General features: G+C 41.1%; 1 protein-coding gene across 2 annotated transcripts in view; it reads right to left on the bottom strand.

The window, feature by feature from the left end:
• Positions 1–22,670, bottom strand: part of NPC1 (NPC intracellular cholesterol transporter 1) — a 29,124-nt gene extending 6,454 nt beyond the window's left edge. Inside the window, exons 1-18 of one of the 2 annotated variants that reach the window (XM_087754957.1) lie at positions 22,398–22,670; positions 15,096–15,218; positions 13,735–13,841; positions 12,957–13,132; positions 11,884–12,051; positions 11,011–11,260; positions 8,993–9,069; positions 7,970–8,340; positions 7,345–7,571; positions 6,674–6,774; positions 5,587–5,689; positions 3,950–4,139; positions 3,353–3,535; positions 2,488–2,602; positions 1,543–1,670; positions 1,317–1,457; positions 645–734; positions 344–534 (exon numbers count right to left, since the gene is read on the bottom strand). In XM_087754957.1, coding sequence (XP_087611083.1) covers positions 344–534; positions 645–734; positions 1,317–1,457; positions 1,543–1,670; positions 2,488–2,602; positions 3,353–3,535; positions 3,950–4,139; positions 5,587–5,689; positions 6,674–6,774; positions 7,345–7,571; positions 7,970–8,340; positions 8,993–9,069; positions 11,011–11,260; positions 11,884–12,051; positions 12,957–13,132; positions 13,735–13,841; positions 15,096–15,218; positions 22,398–22,481 — 2,825 coding nt within the window. In that variant the 5' untranslated portion in view covers positions 22,482–22,670. Of the gene's footprint in view, positions 1–343; positions 535–644; positions 735–1,316; positions 1,458–1,542; positions 1,671–2,487; positions 2,603–3,352; positions 3,536–3,949; positions 4,140–5,586; positions 5,690–6,673; positions 6,775–7,344; positions 7,572–7,969; positions 8,341–8,992; positions 9,070–11,010; positions 11,261–11,883; positions 12,052–12,956; positions 13,133–13,734; positions 13,842–15,095; positions 15,219–15,702; positions 15,793–22,397 lie in introns of those variants that run through there. The other variant, XM_087754964.1, reaches the window with a different exon arrangement.

Here is a 22,670-nt window from a genome sequence, read left to right as displayed (position 1 = left end):
GTTTAGAAGCTGAGCATGCAAGTCATCTTCTAGGAGAGCTTAACCATACTAAGAAGTTTTCATGAGTTTTTGCTTCCTACCACTCCCATATTCCTTGAAGGATCAAGCCCCTTTTCCAAAAGGAAGTACATCAATATATCCCACCAGTCCAGACAGGTTTTACCCTCATTCTAGGAGACTGCCACAGCTTCTTCCCTTCCCACCCCAAACCACAGTATAAAGCAAGTACGACAGAGAGTCAATTGTACAATCAACAGCTGAGCCTGAAATAAATTAAAAAGGACACACTGGTCAGCTACATCTCTTTCACGTGACTATGCAGAAAAAAGCATGAAAGACTTACTAGCTACCAATTTCCGCAGCATTGAAGACTTGCTGGATAAGCGAATCATTATTACATCCCATTCCACCACACACCATGTTCTGCCCTTCCAAAGAGGTGTAGTTGTGCCCTTCTTCTAGGACGAAGTAGACAGGAGGACCTGCATGCAGGTACTTGCTGAGCTGGCTGAAGTAATCCATTACATAGGAGTCCTTAAAGGGAAAGGTTTCAGTTACTATTACATAACGTTGAGGCAGCACAAGATATCAAGGTTTCAATTCAGCCACAAATTGCTGAAGAGCGACGTGATCTTAAGACTTACATCTGGCATTGAGAGAGACTGATCCAGTCCAATCTCTACATTGTGCATAACTGCTGTACTGAATGACAGAACACCCACAAACACTGCTACCTGCAAAAAAAGCAAATTCACGGAAGTGAGAACTGTACAGAGGCAACAAGCAATAGAAGTAATTTACTAAGTTAATAACAACCACACGAAGAGACTCTAGTTTAAGTACGCTACCCAGGCTTAGTACAACAGTGGCAGTAAAACCTAGCTACTCAAGAGTTCCCTTTGGAGCCATAATGGAAAATTTATACTTAGAAGGCAGCAGTGAAAGATACACCAAACATCTTCTGTAAATAAGCACAGTAACCTCAAACCAAATCACAGATTCAGCAACACCGCTCTAGATTAGTGCTGTGTAGGAGTCAACACGTGCTGATTTTTGTCATATGCCTAAAGTGATTTGATTGCTAGTAGTGCAACTCTTAAATCTGGGCCTTGGACAACCCAAGGTCTAACCCCTTATTTACTAGAAATACTCTTGCAGTTACAAAAGCTTATTCCAATACTAATGCTGAAAGCAAAAATCCTAGAAGCTTCATTTGTTTCCTTGTGTTGAAGACTTTTCTTCAGCATGAGACCTGCAGGATCACTACAGTTTTGCTCAAGGTTAGATAATGCTTACTGTAAACAGAGTATACATACTACTATTGGTCTCATCCAATCCTTAAGCAGATATGGAGAATACAGATTTTTGAAGAACAGAAATAAGATGCTCTCAGAACGTTGGACTCTGCTCATTTCTTCATTGCTTTTGATGCAACACAGAATATCCAGTCTATTCCTCTGAAAATTAAGTGCCAGATTTAGTACAGTTCTGCAGAAGATGCCATCTGTATTACACTGCAGTTACAGGTGCATTTATACTCACCTCTTGACGCTTAATATCCAAGCCCAGGAGACTTACAAAGCAAGTGACTTGAAGAATAAAGTCTATGAGCACAGCCATTCCAGCAAAAAGGGAGAATGTGCGAACCGCTGGCATCGTAGACAGTGTCCCTGAAGGAAGTGACCCAGTTTGTTAAACAAGCAAGCTCCCTTCTCGAAGAAATGCATGAGCATTTTCTAGACAGATATCCAATTTAAGTGTTAGCAGGACAAAGACCCTTTCTCTCCAGAATAAAGAAAACAGCTGATATGAGCCTGGCTGCGACTGCTGTCTTTGACCTGTTTGACAGCATTAAGGCTGTGCAAAGAAGTGACCAGCTTTAAGACATTTCTCAATTCCAAAGTTACTAGTCTTGTGTAGGCTGCATAAGAGTATAGTTAAAGAGCACTGTCAGGCAAGATCTTGCTTCAATATTAAACCACTCAATGCAAGTTGAACCAATGGCAAATTACACTCCAAGTAGACAAGTTCATTATGAAAGAAGGCCTTGAAGGGTAACAACATAAATACGCCTCTAACACATACCGCAAGAGTGAACCCCAAACATAATCTATCGTAGGGGCATTTTTCCAAGCAGTGGCAAGATGACCGAGTGCAGTGTAGGAACTAGTACACCCTGGTATTTGATATATTACTAAGGTCAAATTTAGACTTGTCAGTCACTACAAATCAGTAAAAACCTCCAGCCTTTCAAGCTGAAGACCTTGGCACAGTTAAAAAGACGTAATTCTGAATCTGTCAGTCTCTTAAAGTACTACAATGTCTATCCTCAGCAGAAGTCAAGTTAAGCTTGATTATAGCAAAGAACAACTAAGCTAAACTTCCTCTACAAATTCTTGCTTTGTTTTTGTATTTTAGTTTTGCATTTATTCTGGCAACATGCAGGTATGATAAGGCCCTTATCTTCAAATATTAGAGAAGTCTTACCAAGAAAGAATGCCACAGTCTCCGAAAAAGATGAGAGAAACATACTGGGTGCCACATCTCCTAAGACTCTGCCAATCTGTTTATCCAGAGTTTCACCCTGAAGGCGCTCATCTCTCTGTTTTAAGGCATTAATTTATTATTATTAGGAATCATGCACTTCAGAAAGTGCTTTCATATGGCTTAAAAAAACACCCATACAAAACCACTTTCAAACATCCAAACCTATCTTTTATCATTTTCATTGCATTAACATGAGTTCAATATAAAAAGCAGATATTCTTTAAGACAAAAACAGTATGAACATCCCCTGTTGCCTTGCTTCAAACTTAAGTTAAAATGCAGTAGTAAGTTCAGTGCTTCAGCCAAAACCACACACTTTCCAGAGGCAGTGCCAGTTTCAGTGGGTTATTGAGCCTGTCAAATTTAGAAAGTCGATTACCCACTAAGACTTAGTGTCAGAACTCCCTGGACTGAAGCATGTAGTTTAGTCCATGATTACTGCTCACAATACACTAAAATTACAAGTGATCAAAATAGTAGTCAAGTTCTACAACTACCAGAGAAGGATGTTAAAAATATTATTCATCTGTACATCATTAGTATGTGGATTAACTATGTTAAATGAGCTTGATATCAACCAGCAGTAAGAAAAAGCAGATGTTTTAATTTTTTGGGGGGTAGGGGAGAGGGGGCAGGAAATGTACATATAATCTTGGCTCTCTTCAAGACCACTAGATATCCTGTGAGAGTCCAGAGCTGCTTGGACTGGGCTGAGCACTGGAATGCAGAAGACTTTCTGCTCCAAGTTAACAGCCTTCAAAGATAACAGGCGCATTTAGAAGAGTCTGTATGAAAGAATACATACCTGAAGTGTCTGGACTATAATGAAAATGTTGTCCACCCCAATAGCCAGCACCAAGAAGGGAATTACTTCTATCACAATCAGTGTCAGTGGGATTCCAAAGTAGCTGAAAATGCCTATAGAACATGCCACCGAGCTCAGTACAATCAGGATGCCTGCAATGCCCAGGGAGATCTTTGAATCCACCTAAAAATGTAATGGACTGTCAACCAAACCAGCATCATCACACAGGACAGATTATAGCAAAGGTAAAAAACCATATTCTTATATTTAGTGTAGTTAGTAGAAAGCTTACTTTTCTGGTTCTTTTGAAGATCCAGATATTTATAAAAAAATACTTGAAGCTACAAGCCTTAAAGCTTAAGTTGACTGCACATCTCAAGTGAAAATAAACTTAGTTGAGGCTATGAAGCACATGAATTGTCAAGTATGACAAGAAGGACAATGCTTCCCCAGCTCCTGCCCAAGGAGGACTCAAAGCTTTAAGACAAGATTGAATATGAGCAGTCTGCAAAAATATTTCAGTCACTTAAAAGGTAAGAAAAGCTAGTCAGCAAGCTGTAGCTTCAGTGTTTATAGCAGTGAGAAATATACACATACCAGCAGTCTTCTACAGCTCTGGATATGTCCCAAAGCTATGGAGATGTACACAAACATTACAATATAGCTTATCAACACAGTGCCAATATCACTCTGGCTTTCACGATTGATTTCATCTTCAATACTCCGTTCCGCAGAAAATGATATAGTTAAGTTTGGATTACTGTAGTTCTTCAAAAAGTTAATAAACCTGAAAGGAAAAAAAATCAGTCACACTTCAAGGGATAAAACATCTTAGAAATAAAACATCATTAGAAATGATAAATTGATGAAATGATAAAATGATAAAACATCATTAGAAATACTTGGAAGTCAGCTGAAGGCAAATTTAAATCGTCTGTGTGGTGCAAGAGTGCACTGTGGCCAGACAACGCTTGGAAGGACATCCCTCATTTTTAAAAGAGGGGTGCTGACTACACATCCCTAGAACTCTACTCCAAGCACTAGAAATACACTATGCTGAAATATCTTCATGTTCTCTCCAGAGTTTGAGGATAACCAGATATCTCGCATAAGCATAAACTATTTCAAAGCGTAAGTGCAGTTTTCCTCAAAGCTAGACCTAAAAGTACACACATGAAATACGACTGCAGCTTACAGTACTTGAACAGTTTATTAGCCCTTATTTCAGTTCCCTTAACTGAAGGGACGTGCTTGTGACACAGGTAGATACTAGTTATACTTAGTCTCAGACTTCCTAGTACAGTAGTTTTCATCTGAACTGTTAGCCAGAGCAGTTGGCCTGTGTAAGCCAACATCAGCTCTTCAAGGTGGTGAAGGGGATGAAAGCTTTAGAGCCTCATCTGGAAGACTTTTGTAAAAATTACAGTTTAAGAATTACAGGATAATGCTGGACCTTTCCTCTGGTGGTAACGGTTCAGTAGATTGGAGAGTCTACCTGTGTATCATAGAATAGAATCATAGAATCGTTAAAGTTGGAAAAGACCCTCAAGATCATCGATTCCAACTGTTAACCTATCACTGCCAAGTCCACCACTAAACCATGTCCTCAAACACCACATCTGCCCATCTTATAAATACACCTCCAGGGATGGAGACGCATCCATTTCCCTGGGCAGCCTGTTCCAGTGCCTGACTACCCTTTCGGTGAAGAAGTCTTTTCTAATATCCGACCTAAACCTGCCCTGGCGCAGCCTGAGGCTGTTTCCTCTCGTCTTATCACTTGTTACTAGGGAGAAGAGACCAACCCCCACCTCGCTACAACCTCCTTTCAGGTAGTTGTAGAGAGCAATAAGGTCTCCCCTCAGCCTCCTCTTCTCCAGACTAAACAACCCCAGCTCCCTCAGCTGCTCCTCTAAGACTTGTTCTCTTGTGTAATTCTAGCCAAAGCAAAATACACAAAATCCTTTCTAACATTACTTATCAGCAAGCACTACTGGAGTAGATGATCACTAACAAGACTAGAACCTATCTCCTCAAAGCAAATGAAGTATGCCGGATAAAGTGAAAGTCTTATGACCAGTATAGTCTGTCCTTAACAGGTTTTGCTGCTTCTCAAAACATCCCTGTAGTTATACTGAGAAACTATCAGTGCAGTACAGGTATTTTTCATGTATCTACATTCAAAGATTGCTGTAAGTAATGTATGCATTTCAGAATACGGGAAGCCTACTTACTCTCTTTCCCATGCCAAGGCTTTCATTAGCTTTCTTGTGTCATTGTAGTAGTTGTTGACAGGAAAAGTAATAACAAGAGCCGTAGCATTATTATAGTTATCATCTGTAGAGTAGGAAAAAAATTGTCAGGCATTACAAAATGGAGCTTACATTCCAGTATAGGCAGGTACAATTAAGTTTAAAATTAGTATTGTCCAAAGCAATCCCATCCCCACAACTCCATTAAATGCCATCTGTTTAACAACATTCAGTCCTCAAAAATACTACTGCAATAAGAACAAACATTACTGAAATAAGAATGGAAGTTGAGAAGCACTCCAGATTGCATGCAAAAGTAATCATTCATCATTTACCGTGTTCATGGCACCCTAATGTTAAATTGTTGCACGGTCAGACAAGGGGCTACAATATAACCAGTGCTTATGACTTTCCATTTAGTGAGATAACAGTATGTGGTTTGTTAAACATGGTGCCTCTTGCATACTTCGGTTTTACTGGAAGCAAGTACAAAAACCTACAGTTTAATCAACTGCTTGCCTTCAAAGGCTGCTTTAGTACATTTGTGTTTGATATATCTATCAAATTATGTTTAATTGGATAAATTGCTTCAACAAAATTCTGTCTTCAGAATAATTATGAAAGGGTTTCCTTTGTGAACATGTTAATCTATTCTTAACTGCTTTGTCAGATCAATGACAAAACTTTATTCTAACTCAAAAGCAAAATACATGTGTATCCCAGCATGACAACTTGAGATACTTCACATCTTTATGTAGACTCCAAAAACTAAAGATCCTTTAGCAGGCCCAAAGTAGACTGAATACTTGCATACTTGTCAATAAGACAAGTATATTCCAGTAATAGACTACTCTGGAAGTGCCAAATGCAAGCAGTCTGCCTCCAATCTCAGCACTGATTTACAGAGAAGTCATTTAAAATATCCTTACTTACTGAAAGTTTAACAAAACTCCAGTTTCTCTGGAGTGCATTTAAACGCGTGTTGAATGAGAACGCACCTTTAGTGCCAAAGGCAGCACACAAGTATGTACTTCCAAGCCTTAAACTGCAACACTGTTTTGCCACCTACCATCATATCCACCCAACACCAGCCATGGAAATACAGGTCCACCAAATGTTCCTAAGCAGGGATCGTGAAGCAAGCTTGTGTCGTTCAGTGATGCTGGAGCCCTAAAGAGATCACCAGCAATAATTGTTAGCTTCTGCTTGACAACTAAGGCACAGCACCACAGGACAAAAAATTAAAAAGCTGTGTGTTATAACTGACTATCAAGAGCGAAATGAGATAAGACTGCTAGCAGTACATTGCCTTGTGCCCCTATGTTTGCTTTGAATTTAAACACAGTTTTAAAGGTGTCTTCCTTATAGCTTCTAAGACAAGGAGTGGCTTTTACTCAGCTGAACTATAAACTGAAGTGAAAGCTTAGATAGAAACTGTCTTCTGTATCAGAATTCTACTTCTCAGAAGTGTTTGAAACATGGTTAAGGTACAACGGAGCCAGTGTCTGCACCGAACCAAGCTTAACCTGAAACCTGATTAAAATGCAGCTCCTGCTGAAGTACTAAGACAAAGAAACAGAAGCAAATCTGTACTAACCTGCAGTTCCACGTAGTATTGCAAGTTTAAAAAGGGGTAAGACAAGGTTCAAGGGGGCAGCGAGAACTAGTTAGTTTTGTTTGCCAGCAAGACAAAGACCTTATTGGCCTACAGTTAGAAAAACACATAATCGCACTGCTTACCGAACACAGTATAGGAAGTGAGTGTGGTAGTCAGCATAGACAAAGAACTCATCCCCAACAGTGTGATCTAGCACAGAATGACTGTTCTGAAAGTAGTTGAGTACACTCAGTATAGTGCAGTTGTTGTTGTAGGGAGCAAGAGGAGCCAGGCAAATGTCTTTCAGCATTACAGTCTCATTGTCAAAAGAAGCAGTTATGTTGACAATAGCATCCTGCAAAACCAGCACCTTGAAAAAAAAAAAACAAACTGAACCATAGTTTAAGAGCAGCACAAGACAGGACTTAAGCGCATTTCTCTTGCAAGACAGGACTTAAGCGCATGCTATATTTCTGTAAGTTTCCAAAGGCAGTGGCACACATCAATAGAAGCACATGACTAAATCTCATTATTTCTGTGTTCACGCTAATAATACTTACTCAGACTTAGCTTGCAAGTCTACCTCAAACAGAAGAGGTCAAAAGACAAGGTTTTCAGCAAAAAGCTTTTGTAGTAAGACTAGGATTTTTAATATGAATATCTAGTGATTGTTCTGATGGACACATGGCATTATAGATGGAAGCCAACTCCATATGCTTATACCTGATAGGTATGTTTAGGTCTTTGCTCTTAGGAAGCCCCAATTACCTGATGGAGAATATCTTTGGTAAGCGGAGGCCCAAAAGGTACATCTGCTCCCGATGGGTAAGGTGAATAGGTGTCTGGACGGCTATTTGGCGCTTGAATTATAAGTTGTTCAGTACGAAAGAAAGGCCCAAAGTGTGTGTCAAAGTACTCCTTCTCCTTGCGAGCTTGGCTGCTTGGGGCTGACCAGAGATCTACAGGGTTTGTAGTGGCTTTAACATATACAAAGCCTGAGCAGCACATTGCAATGAAGACCACAGAGAAGAGGATAACAGGACGTGGATTTCTGACACAGAAAGCTCCCCATGATGTGAATGTCATCCTTAGGCCATTCTCAAACCTTTCACCAAGCCTTTCACCACAGGTAATTTTCCCTGTAAGAGCAAGAAGTAAACAGTAAATGTTTGAGAAGTCAGTTAAGCAGCATTTTCTTTAAGTCCACTAGGAAAGATGAAATTTTATTCCAGCTCTGTTTGTAGCAGGCACCAGAAGCTATGTCTACACTGACAGTCGGACCCAGGGACCAATCCTTGATTGAGGTCAAGGGGGCAGAAACCAGCTTGTACCGAACGCTGCCCCTTCTAATGCAAAATTATCTTTGACAGCAAATAAAGGCAGGAAGCAGCTAAAAGATACATAAGCATTAAAATGAGCCACCTCAGCTCCTACACAAATTAAACTACAGTTCTTTCATGGCATGCTTTGAATGGATACATGGATGGGTCAGAACATGATCAAATTGATTTTAGCATCATGTGGCCCCCTTCACTCCCAGCTACAAAGCACTCCAGAACTTCCTATTAGCATAGCTAGACCCATACCATAAACTGTCTAGCAACCAGGGCTTTTAGCATCCGGCAAAACAGGGTTAAGTGCTACTCTAAAAGAAGAGATATACTGGCCAAAAGAATGAAATAAAGCCCTGGAAGAATAGATTATATGGCCTAACAAAGCTAAAATTCCAGAGCCCATGGATGCACTTAAGCTGAGTTTTTAATAAATCTGTTACTCTTATCTAAGACATACCATTGTCACGATGGGAATTCACAGAAAAGGCTATATTGCTGTCAATTGGCGTGTACTCTGAGACAAAGTGCCGCCTCCTGCAAGACAAAAAGCTACGTTACCCTGCTCCCCTCCAAAAGGTATTTTTGGGGGTTTGTACAGTAAGAATAGAGTCCAACGCTAGTAATAAATTTGATATTTGACTCCTCCAGAATCTCTAGTCACCATGTTCCCCCTACCTCCACCCACTCAAAAACAGCCATCTCCAGCTTTATGATCCTTTGAAACAACTTTGAGCCATGTTGGCTGTCTTAAAAAACTTTTCCAGCTTCGATCAAGCACACGTTCTTCATGCATATTTAGAAGATCAGTAGCATTAACAGCACAGAGAATCTCTTTAAATTGATCGTAACTTGAAGTGATAACATTTGCAAGAAATTTCTACATTAGAAATATTTTACTTCATTAGTCAAACTGCTTAAGTTACACCTACTTAGCCTGAAGAAAGAGGGAAGTGGAAAAAAAGGGAAGTAAGGTACTTTCTTCCTGTCCTGAAGACAGGCAAGTTATAGCACAGAACGCTTACAACAGACCTATATTGCTTATACTCATTCCTGACACCCAGAGCAGGAGAGAAGTTCAATAGCCTCCTCATGGTAATCTAATCAGACCTCCAATTATGGCAGGATCTTTTGGGTTATGAACCAGACATCTCATTTCATGTACTTTACAGCGCATGTTGCCCAGTAAGATAAGGCTGCTGAGCATGTCATAAGTTTGTTGTATCCACTATCCTTTTCCACACAGATTTAATTCTTACTACACAGCAATTTCAGATTCCTGATCATAACTGAACAATGTTAAAGTTGCACTGAAAAGTACCACCATACTTTAGGATATCAGACAGTGGAAGCCTCTGGAAAATGCTATTAAGTAGTATTAATAGGTTTCCACTGCTCTGGATTGCTGCACACCCACATCAAAGCATTTACAACTGCAGTTACCTGTGCACTTTACTAGCGAGTATCGCACAGCACAGAGAAGCTGGCTTGCTGCCCCCCTACTTTACAAAATGCTGTAATTACTGGAAGCTAAGCTTTTGTTTAGTTTTTTCAAAACGGGAGACTAAGTAAAAGTATTCATGACAATTTGCAATGGGGCAATGACTGCTTTGTTACAAGTATTACTCTTCAGGAAAACTATGTTATGATTGCATGTTGCTGCCAATACTAGATCTTGCTTTCTCCCACTGATCCTGAATTGAGTTCCTACAATCCCATTATCTTTAAGTCAAACTTTTAGTGATTCTTTCCCTCTCAGCCACATCTCCTGACAGAGTATGGTGTGTTACACGTGCAACAAAGTGTTCAACAACAGGGAGAAGTAATGGAGGCTTTAATGAAACGCTGCATATGCTAAACAGGCCACTCCAGCACTGGAATTTTCCAGCTCATTCTAATTGCAACTTAAGGAACAAGTGATTTGAGGAAGAGAATAGGATTGCATTTTCACTTAGTCATACGGGTTCTCCAAGATATTAGTTTATTAGTGTATTGACCTAGACTTAAGCATTGTAAAACCCCACAGCTTCCAGAAGTTTGACATTTGAGTATGAAGGCAGTTTACTGCTCCTGGAAGGCAGTGCTCTGGTATCTTATATGCATACCATCCAAGAACAGACACAGCTGAACTGAGACTTTACTCTTTACCACAAAGGCTTAATGTCAATCAGATGAAGCAGATATATGCATTTCCCCAGACTTCTGCATACTCTCAAGTTCTTGCTTATGAAAATTGTAGATTTGTGTATTTGATCCTGTAGCTAGGGATGCTATGCGAGTTGTGCATCAACTTAACCCATTTCTGTGCTCACTTTTTATCACATGGGCTTTGGTGTCCCTGTAAGTATAAGCATCTGCCACAGAACATGACGTTTGGCTGGGTGAAGAAGTAGAGATATAAGCATTCTGTCCTGGGCAAAGGAAGCTTCCAGGGAAAAGGCAAGTGACTTTCAGAGCTGAGCCTTGTGAATGCTTTACCTGTAACACCAGACTCCAAAAACTAGTGCAAAAAATATGAGTAGAAATCCCATGTAGGAGATCCACATGATGACATACACAGCATCCAAACCAAACAAAAGCCAAGGAGCAGGCAATGGAGGGGGTTGAGGTTTTGGACCACAAACAATTGAACAGTCCTGACAGCTGCATGGTCCTGTCGAATCATCCACAGACTCATTACAGCCTTTGGTAGCATTGTTCATAGGATTCATTCCATGGACAGGAACATCTATGACAAATCACAAGTTGCAGAGCCAGTTTACTACCAGGTAAAAATTCAGACCTTCACAACACAACCTTCCCAGTTAAATGAGTTAACCCTTTACATGAAAGCCCCTAGCTTCTGTATACAGTAGCTCTTCTTGGTCTTACAGCTGAAGAAGCCACTGCCTTTTCCATAGCAGGTACCGACTATTTACAGTTGTCTGCTAACTAAATGACTGGTCGTGTTTTAGAACGCTTCAGTCTGTAAAGCTAATAAGCACATACTTCTGTCATCCCCCTCATCTGTTCCAACTGTGAAATGTGTAACGATTTCCTTACAAAGAAATCCTAAAGGATCAGGGTACTGCCCTAGTTTCCCAAGGAATACAAGCTATCCAGTTGCCTAAGCTCAGTCCATCCCTTAATGAGTTTTAGAGATCTATACAGCAAGAAGCCACATACAAAGAAAGCGCCAAGTACGACTTCCAAGCAGAAATCAAAAGAGATAATCAGTTTATCTTGCATTGCTTTGAAAGCCTCTGACTGCAGACATTTGTTGCTGGGCAGCTGTTTAACAAATCAGTATGCTAGCTGTAGCATGCAGCCTTTGACAGAAGCTTCAAAGGCAAGGACTATTCAGTTTCTTACCTGAGAAGATAGGGATAATGCTGAAAGGAGTTTGTCCATTGTCTTTACTAAACATGTACTCAATCCAGTTGGTTGCATTGCAGTCCTTGACATCCTTCCCACACAGCAGCCCCAGTGCTTTAACATTACTTGATGGAGCCTCCACATCCTTGCAGGCATTATACATTGCTATGAAGAGTGCATGAAGACAGAAGAGTCATTAAACCAATCTTAGTATTTGAGTGAGCATTCCAAGTATTTCCAGTAATTAAAGACTCACCAAGTTCAAAGGACATGCTTATAGTTTTCAAGAGGAAACATCTTAATATAGTGAAATAATGCTTTCAGTTGTATTTACAGTATTCAAGGTTGCAACGCTTTGTTACAGCTATTTTACTCTGAGTAGGCCACCTGAATCTGCATTACACTAGAACCTACTTTACTGTTTGAGAGGGAACAGTACTTAATATAAAGTTCCTTTCAGGGAAAGTTAATGACATATTTAAGGTACTTTTGACCTATAGGCCATATATGACTTTCAAGTGTCTCATGACTTGATTAAAGGTTACTGCACAAAGCGTACAAAGACTGAATTAATGCTTCAAGCTTGCTATAAACCCAAAATACAAGCCAAATTTGTTTGTTCTTAGAAAAAGTCTTTGGATTTGACAAAGGACTAGAACAGTCCATTTCAAGAGGAGTGACTGTCTCTTAGAGAACCACTGTAGTAAAGTTTGTACACAGTGCACTATCATACTTACCAGTTTCATTATCAGGTAGGCTTTGGACATTCAGTATTTGACAACAACTTTGTTTTTCTGAAGTTAAAGTCATCAGCTATTAACCATTTGTATAGATGTCCAGTCTCAGCCAAGTCTTCAAAAACACTGTTACTAATGGTGTCAGTGTAATGTCTCCTACTCAGGCAGAAGTTAGTGGTCCAGCAGTTTTAAGGGGGACCTACTGGTACCTACTTGATGCCTCAAACTTCAAGACAGTCAAAGAGATGTTTCCCCCTCCTAATTCTTCCTGAGAAAGCATTGGTCTTGTTACCTTGACAAAAGCCTAAGTAAATTAACACACTGTTTACTCACCATTTGCAAAGCGTTCTCCAATAAAATACTGCAGCTCTGTAATACTACTTTTGTTCTCTTTTAAAATTGGATCATAATAAGGTATGGTGCTCGTAACACTCAAGAAGTCAGACTGATTTGGACTGCAAGTCAGTTCACAGAAGAGGTTTATCAAGTTGTAAAAACACGATGGACATCTGGGTAGGAAAGTCAATAAACAGCAATCTGATTAAGAGGTAAAGGTGCAAGGGATACCTGATTTGACCTACGCAGCAAGTGTAAACGTTCTGCTCAGAGTGACAGAACAAAATATTTAAATTCTGCAAGTTTTTAAACACCAACTGATGTTGGATTGCTAATTAAAATTGCTTAATACTCATCAGTAACATCAACATCATTGACTAGCAAAATTGCCTACCTCAAACAGCAGATACAAGCAGAATTTGACTAGAATTTGAAGGAAAACTTAACTGCTGCTAGCAGGAAGACTTCTGTTAGAACAAGAAGACCAAACAATACTTTATGTCATCCTCTTCTGAAGGCTTCATTACAAATATAGTAGCTTGAGACAAACTAAGGTAATGTTTATTCTATCAACTAACTCAATCCAGACTGTAAGTAGTTGTTTCATGAAATTAAAGCCTCCTGATATGGATGAGGAAGTCTCTCTAAGAGCTTGCTCCAATAGGCCTTTAAATGAAATCACCACCTTTTCTACCATCTACTCGAACAGAAGAGTCTTAATGTACTTTCTTACTATGTTACAAAGCTCTAGTTGTTTAACCATTAATTAGCATACCTGGAGAGAAACTGCAGAGGCAGCTGCAAGTTGTTTTTCAAAGTCTGAAGCTGACGAACATCACAGCAAGTGCTAACATTGCCAAAGAATAAACCTGGACAGAGTTCCTTAAATAAAAACAGTATTGAGATCAGGGGAGAAGGAAGGAAAAGCATGTTTAAGACTTCAGAACTCATTATAGTCATGGGTTCTGTTTCAGCATATTTCAGAAGACAGTAGCTGTTGCTGCAGAAGATGCATAGGAAAAAAAAAAAATCAGCCTAGCCAATGAGATTCTTTAGAGAATAGGGAGAAGAATCACTTCCTTTTAAAAAGCTCCTTCAGATGATCTTTAGTCACCAGGGTCTATATATAGAATGATAATGGTATTTGAGAGTCTATTAGTAAGAGGACAACACATGTTTATCCAAGTTGAAAGTATTCCTGCAGCTTATCCTCTAGTATACCTTCCAGATAGTATCAGATTCTAAAGTCTCAGAAGGCAAGCCACTAACCACAAAATCATTGATCACCTGGAAGAGCTATTTCATATTCAGTTTATAGAAGAGACAAATGCATTTAATACAAGTATAACTGATAGTAACATACAAAAACTATACATTAAGTCTTCAGAAACATTACAAAACGGTAGTTAGCTCACCTACATATTTAGGTCACTCTTGCCACCAGCCAAACCATTGTTTAACTCTACAGCTATTCCACACTTTAAAGCTTTGAATTATCATCTGCCAGACTTGCCTTCTGGCAGATCATCCTATATTGTGCATCAAATCCACAAACTCTATTTTGACTTTGGTTTTGTTCACTTTGACAACTAAAGCCCAAATAAGGAAATACAGTCTCACACTAGGCACACCTAAGGAGACTGAACTTTGTCGAAGTTTGCTCCATTTGAATGGGTATTGGTTACTGCCTTCCTATAAAAGGAAGGGATCAGGAATGATTATTTGATGGAAAACACAGTTTAGTCTTGTCCTTTAGAGATCAGAAGGGCATAACTGCAGGATGTACCATAGTTTGGAAGTGTCCTAAAAAAAACCCAGTCTGACTAAAGAGTGCTCAAACCAGTGAGAAAAACACACAGGAAAGTGAACCAACCCTATATTTAAGGTTAGGTTTGTGAAAGCCTGTAATTACACGTTGGAGACTTCTCATATCTCTGAACACAAACTGAAGTATATTACCTTCAGACAGTTGGGGCTACAAGCTATACCTGAGAAATCAGAGATAATCTGTTCCCTTTCTCATCAAGTTAGGACAAGAAAGCTAAAGGTCATAGTGCAGGTCCAAAAGAACCCAATACAAAACTCGAAAGCGTAGGAGAATTAGTTTTTAGCAGCAGACCTCCAAAAGAAGCTCACCTGCATTAAGTCATAGCCATCCTCTGGTAGTGCTATTGGTGGTCCATCATATGCACAGTTGTATCTCTTGTCTCCAGAAGCAACTCCACATTCCCCATACCAGACACACAATTGTGGAAGTACCTAATCAACACAAGATAACCGATTAGGAAGGAATAGTTGCCAAATTCTTCACCTGTTGTAGAGTTTATGTGCTACCATTCCAAAAGTCATTTACAATCCAGATTAGATTACTGCTAATTTAAACATCAGCATGCACTACATAAAACACGCATTAAAAAAAGCATGTGTTTTTGACATGGTGCACATCACCACTGATCACCAGCTCAGCTCCCCACCCTTCCTCGCCCAGTCTAGAAACAGGAAGCACACTGTCTATAGTTAAGACCAAGAGTTCCTTAACAAAAACCTAAATCAATACTTGATAAGAATCTCAAATATACGGTGATGTGGAAAATTTGTTCATGCAAGACAATGCATATGATTAGTGGGTTAAACTGTCACTTTAGAGCATGAGTCTGTACATGGAGAGAAGTGCATTGCTTATATGCAATATTTCAGTTCCTCCTGCCACCTTTTAACCCTTCTTGCAAACTCAGTCACTTACACTGACAGGTTGAGGAAGCAGCAGCATAAAGAGGATTCTGCACCTCACAGCTCTGCACTCACCACAGAATGCCATGTATTGTCACAGTCCCAAAGGATGCTCTCCATCACCACTTGCAAGCCTAAGCATGGAACATTTAAATGGGCTCACAGCACTAAGTAAAAAGAAAAAAGCTTCAAGTCTCATTTTAAAGATGTTTTGATTTAAGGGACTATTGAAAAATTCAGAAATCTGTTATTACGTGCATAAAGGAAACTCAAAAAGGACAGTGGCACCTAGCAAGCCTTGTATTTTTGTTCAGTGATACTGACACAGAGACATCTGAAATGCTAAACCAAAATATATATTCTGAAAATTAAAACATTTAATGCAATAACAAGTTATTTACAGCAAAAGCTTTAAGACAGCTGCAAGGTTTTCCTATGCACCTGGGCTGCAAGCAGAAAGCAGACTGCACAAACATTTACTACACTTCTGCCAGCTCTGATCAGAAGTTTGCATGGTACAGTTTGAGACATCACTGGCCTATTTTTATCTCCTGAACAACCTTGACCTAGCATTTCCAGAAACACCATATGCTTACACTGCAAGGACAGACTGCTGTGCTTTGTGCTTGACCATGAATAATATTGTTTACTGACCAAAGGGGCCCCTGAAAGCCTGTATTAGTAATACCCAGGAGCTACCCAGAATTACAATGCCTCCACAACATCAATTTTTGTACTGAACAACACTGACAGTTATTCAAAAAGGACATCAGTAATTGGCTTTTTATCAGGGACAATAACCATTGTTAATTTACCTGACCCTGTTAGAATTGTTTTCCTTTTAACTTAATCTAGCTAGCATGGCCTAATTCAAAGTTACTCACTATAAGACAGGTCCGAAAGTCAGTTTAAGTACCACCCATCCAGATCACTTTCATTTGTCTACTCTAGCATTTCTTCTAGATAAACTTGTAGCCAGCTGCTAAGTATCACCGTATTCTTATATACAAGTTGGAAAGGATCCCTTAAGATTGCACTTGTGAACACTGAATGTTTAACACCAGCATAAGCCAAAAAGTTAAATTCCCATAACTTGGAGACTATTTACAGAAACTACATTGTAAATTTGTTCGTGCATCAAATTAATCTAAGAAGACAACACTTCTTTGATGCAAACTTAGAAGTCACCATCTTCACCACTTCCTCACACCTGTATACCCCAGTTTTAATAGCAAACAATCTACTAGTGGGGAAAGAAGACGGTTTAGTGTTTGTATGTACCAGTGTCAGAAGTGAATTAATCATCTTTTCAAGAGGAAGCACAGATTCACTGCTATTCTGGCAAAAGGGTGAAGAATTTTGAGCTGCTTACTACTCCCCATGAGAACAGAGCTAGGTATTTCTTCAATATCAGGCTGGCTTGCATGTTTAGTCTAGAATGGTTTGTAATCATACTTTCTATGAACACTTCCTAAAAAACACTTTCTATGCTTCATTAAGTCTGGTTATCTAACACTTCTTTTTAAACCCCACAAAATTATCAACCTACTCTTTTCAGAAAGACTTAACTTCTTCCAGAGTGGAAAGTGTGGTAGAACTGGTAACTGTGTTACAAAAAAAAAAAAAAAAAAAAAAGAAAAAAAGAAAAAAACCAAAAAACCAAACCAAACAAAAAAAACCCCAGACCACACCACTTATCAGGGCACTTCTTACATAGAAAAACTTGAAGTAAATTTCAGCTACCACATCAGGCTGACTGATAGTTCTATTATTTTAAAAATGTCATCTGTATTTCAAGGTAACACTTCCTCAGTTATAACTACACAGATACAAAATAAAATACAAGCTGTATTATGTCTGTAAGTTTACCTACAAGGCTCTTTGCCATCGTTTTCAAGACAGAACATAGAGCAACTTACTTGCACTTGACATTTAGTCATGCAACAAAAATTATTCAGCTAAACACAGAAGAAAAAGCAGGATGAGATGTTTCGGCCTAGTGTTAGTTCACAATTGTAATTTAAATAAAGAATTTAGAACCATATTACTGAAGTTCCACATTGATAAAACCTACAATGGAAAACCCAACATGGTTATCACTCAGACTTTCAGCCTGTTTAGAAAAGCTGAACAGATCAGTTACTTTTAACTACTAGAAGAGCACTTAGAACTGCAAGTTTGAATACTCTATTTCAGTATTAATGCCAAGAATTCAGAGACAATCTAAGATTAAATGTTTATGCCATGACCTAACAGGATCTCCCTAATAAAAGTCTGAATTTCTTCCTTGAACCAGTAAGCTTTGGTGATCCTTGATTTACAGTGATTGAACTAGGTCAATAAGCCTAAAACACATCAAATTATTCAAAGTCAGCAGCCTAAAGTCATCAACATAGCCCTCGGACATTAACACGTCAACAGCATGCTCATCACCGAGTCAGCCACAAAATATGGGAAAGGGCTGGTCTCCTAGGGTTCAGACAGTATTCGGGGGTACTGCAAGTGACTAAGTAACTATGCCATTACCACTGATAAGATACAGCTGGAAGTTCTTCCCCCAAAAACCCTCTAGTAAAAACTAGAGTAAGTTACAGAACAAGTAGTACTTTGCTCTTGCCATTATTTCAGAAGAACATTCCTACACTGGTAGGAAGAGATAAGGATGAGTAAGTGTGGTTGTAAGTAAGTCATAGTTAACAAAGCTACTGCTTGCAGAGTCAGACTTTCAAGTCACTTTAGATATGGGTGAACAATCACCTTCCTTAAATGGGTGAAAGCCCTCCTAGCCCCAAAATTAACAGAAATGTGTTGAACCCAGCTGCCTTCTAAACAAGGCAGGAGACTCCATAAGACTAACACAAGGTTGGGTTTTGTTTGGGTTTTTGTGTTTGGTGGGGGTTTTGGGGATTTTTGTTGTTGTTGTTTTGGTTTTGTTTTGGTTTTTTTTTTTTTTAAAAGATCACATTACTAAGTGCTCCATATTTTAAAATGGGACTTTCCTAAGTACTTTATAAAGCAATAGCAACATAACCTTGGACTAAGGCTGTTCCCTCCTGCCCCCACCACAGCTTAGAAACCATCTGGCAGTACACTAACACTAGCCTTCAGTACATCCCCAGAGCTCAGAAAAGTGTCTTCCTACTTCTGGCAGATGTGTGCTGTTTGAAGAGAAATTTCACCTCAGGTCAGAGCTCCAGGAGCCCTAATAAAGAACTTGCACATGAACATGTATGGGGATTTCATGACTACTAGCATTCTACAAAGGTTCTGTTACAGCTTTCTGGTGCCCAGGCATTATCATTTGTTTGTAATAAAACCAGTGTTCCAACAGATCATAAACACATTTACTTCAGTCCAAGTTTCTTCAACTGCATGTTGAAACAAATCAATAACCTTCAATGCTTCAAGCAACATTAGCCATCACCAGCAATGAATATGTAGCTGTTAAGCAGACAAAGAACAATGATGATGTTGTGTACAGAAACAGCAACTATTTGTAGTCTTGCAAATACCAGATGACAAGAGAACATTGTTTGGCTCTCCAAATTAAGATTACTAATATATGCAAAAGGCAACGGCATCAGATACAGCTGTTTCCCCTTCCTTCATCTAGGATGGTACATCTGGGATCTTGCAGGGCAAGAAGAAAGATTCCAGGAAACGGCATACTCTCTCCCCCCGCTAATATCTAGTGCACATCACCCTTAATAGGTGATATGGCCCACTAGGTTGAGAAATTGAGTTCTAGGGAAACACAATACCACATTACCCTTAATAAATGGCAAAACTGGTTTATGGAAACAGGTGACCAGGTCAGGTTTGCAGATCTGCCCCAGAAGTTGCATGTTTACTCACAGCCCTCCTTATGAGGGGAGGAGGCCCATGAACTAAAGGAAACTTTACAGGTTTAATTCTTACTCTTACTTTGTCTCTCTCGGTAACTTGTTCAGAGGCAGCCAATTCAGAGACAAGCTTGTCTGCCAAGCTCCTCTTGTTCCTTTGCTCACGGGTAAGGGACTGTTCCCTTTCAGACAGAAAAATCATTAGCTACTCCTGGTCAGGCAAAGCAAGCCCCCCTTCTGCAGTTATCCAAGCACACTTCACATGTCACAGGAAAGTCAAGGTCAAGCAGCAAGAGAAAGTTGCAATAATGGTAGTAGTTCAGTATCTGTGGGAGCAAGCTGGTGTTGGCTGACAATGATTTATTGGGAAAATACACACTTACTGCATGCATGATCAGAAAGCACAGGACCCCTCACTAGCAGCTGTCTGCAACTAAGGCCATCTGCACCAAAATACCTGATGCCCTGCAGAGGAATAGTAATAACACGGCACAACACCGAGATTGTTTTGTCTACTGCCCAGCAAAGTACTATTCAGTTCTACCAGTCATTCCCTTCAGTCATCTCTCCCCTTCTAAGGCAGCTTCCTCACTTTCCATCCAGAAAGACTATGAACAAGTCACTCCTGATTTTCCAGGAAGCAACTTGAGTGGTTACTGCCTTGTTCTGAAGCTACATTGCCATCCCCGCCAAGCAAGTTGCTCCACACAGGCATCTCAGGACTTCGTGCCCAAGGTCAGGTAACACCGCACTGCGGGCCACTTGGCAAGTTTGAGACAGAGCAGCACCTGCCATTAACATCTTCCCACAGGAGTTCAGAAACTCAAATATATCCTACAGCTTGGGATCCCAGCTGCTGATAGGAAACCTGTGTCCAACCTTGCTTAGCCACTAATTTGACAGTCTATGTTTTAATATAACTATACAAGGATCAACTGAAACGGCTGCCACTAAGCACACAAGATGCCATCCTGTTCATAAGAGAACAAGAACAGTTTCAAGACCTCATCTTCCTGTAAGTCCACATTCAGAAACATGACTAAAGGAGCCAAGATTTTCAATGCAGTTCTTAGATGGTATTAATGGGTAGTTAACTGTCAACTAGTTAGCTGGCACAAGTCCTGTACCATGCACTGTTCAGAGTGAAAGATACATCCTATACAGGCTGAGCGCTTCAAGTTCATTGTGAAAGCGTACGTAACGGAAGGACTGCAAACTGAAATGCCACTTTAGCCCACTGACTTCTTTAAAAGAAGCAGCATGACATATGGCACTTCAGCCTACACACACCACAAACGGAAGCATGAAACATTACAATACCAGTACACCTGAGGGAGAGAAAAGGTTCACCTTCACAATGCTTCCCTTCTGCAAGCATCTAACACTATATAGGCTCAGTCTAACTGAAGGACCAGCTTCCCTTTGAAAGATATCAAGGTCCACTTTGTGGAGTGTTAGGCTGTAAGTAAGAGTTAATGGCAAAAAAAAAAAAAAATATCAAATTTTGCTTTCTTACATTACAAAACTGAAACCTGCATGGTTGAAGTCATTTTGCAATGTTTACTTGTTATGGACCACAAAGCCACATCCTCTACAAGGATTCCCTAAATCTTACGAGTACTTATTTCAAGCTCCTCTAGCTCAGTATCCTTCTGTCACCTAAAAGAAAGCATCTTGTCATTTCATTACCAGCCTAGGACACGCCTCATTGCTACAAGATGGTATCTCCCTCCAAAACCAGTACATAAAGGAGTGTTGGTAAGGTGTGAAGTTCCTTACCTACCCACCCGGAGACCATGAGTCATTACTAAACAATCAGCTTCTCCAGTGGTACCAGAGGAATGAATTCCTAGTTTTCTGTTCAAGCTCTTTAAAGGTTGTTTGAAGAGGATACAGAAGAACCTCAGTGCACACACAGGATGACAAACTTGTGAGTTGAACGAGGGGTTAAGCATAAAACTTAACCTAGAAAGTATGCTTCCAAGTCGGTTAGAGAGGAGGAAAAAAAAACACTCAAGCTTACAAGACACTCCTTGTTTCTCCAGAGGAACGTGGAGTATCTCAACCCTGTCTTGCACTAGAGCATAAACAAACTGTGCCTGAGAAGAGAGAAGTGAAGGTTTCACACTATTTTTTCCTAAAGTATCAAGAAGTCCAACTTATTCTAGTCCTTAATTTTAAGGAAACGCATAGTTTTAATATCGGCGCACCAATAAATAGCAGATCTTACTACGCACAGCCTGTTACTTCCAAGAAGCTGTCACCTAGCATAAGAAACACCCTAACCAAGCCGAACCAGACGCTGAGGACACATGCAAGCCTCCGCACGAGCATGTGACGGCACGGCGACTCACATGCACAGGGCATTGCACAAGCAGGGCACGCCGCAGGACCCGGGCAGCCGCTGCCGGAGGCCGCGGCAGGGGACGAGGGCTGGGCAGAAGCTGAAGTTTGCCAAGCCCGAGCGCGGCCGCTTTCGCGCCGCAGGTGCTCGCTCGCAGGCGGGCCTGCTGTGCCACCGGGCCGCCCCGCCCGGCACCGAGCCGAGGAGCGAGGGAGAGGGCAGGGAGGGAGAGCCCCACCGGGGACAAGGAGGGGACACCCCGCTACCGCGCTCCGGCCTCGCACCGCCCCGAGCCCAGCGGCCTAACCCGCACCGGGCGGCGGGCGGGACAGCCGCTTCCCTCAGCCGGGCTACGCGCCCGGGAGACCGACCCCCGGCTTCAGGCAGCGCGGAGAGCCGCCGCCGCTCCCCCCCAGCCCCGAAGCAACACCCGGGGGGATCCCGCTCCCCACGGCGGCCACCCGCCGCTCCTTCTCCTCCCGACGGTGCCAGGACGCCCGGCCTCCCCCGGCAGGGACCCACCTGCACGGGCGACAGAAGCAGAAGGAGGAAGAGGACGAGCAGGCCGAGGCCGCCCCGCCCGGGTCTGCCTTGCGGGCTCCCCATGGCGGCGCGGGCAGAAGCGCGGGGGGCCGGCAGGGCTCTCGGCCGCAGCACCGAGAGGAGGAGGAGAAGCAGAAGGAGGAGGAGGTGGAGGAGGCGGCGGGCGGGCAGCCGCACCCGCGCAGGTCCGGAAGGGCCGCTCTCGCCAGGCCGGGCGGTGCTGCCGGCCCCTTGCAGGAGCGGCGGTGGCGG

Source organism: Nipponia nippon, unplaced genomic scaffold (assembly GCF_047370975.1).
Source record: "Nipponia nippon isolate SJK-2023a ecotype South Korea unplaced genomic scaffold, ASM4737097v1 scaffold_1, whole genome shotgun sequence".
Lineage (NCBI taxonomy): Eukaryota > Metazoa > Chordata > Aves > Pelecaniformes > Threskiornithidae > Nipponia > Nipponia nippon.
The sequence above is the reverse complement of the archived record's forward strand: the minus strand, read 5'-3'. Positions and strand labels throughout refer to the sequence as shown.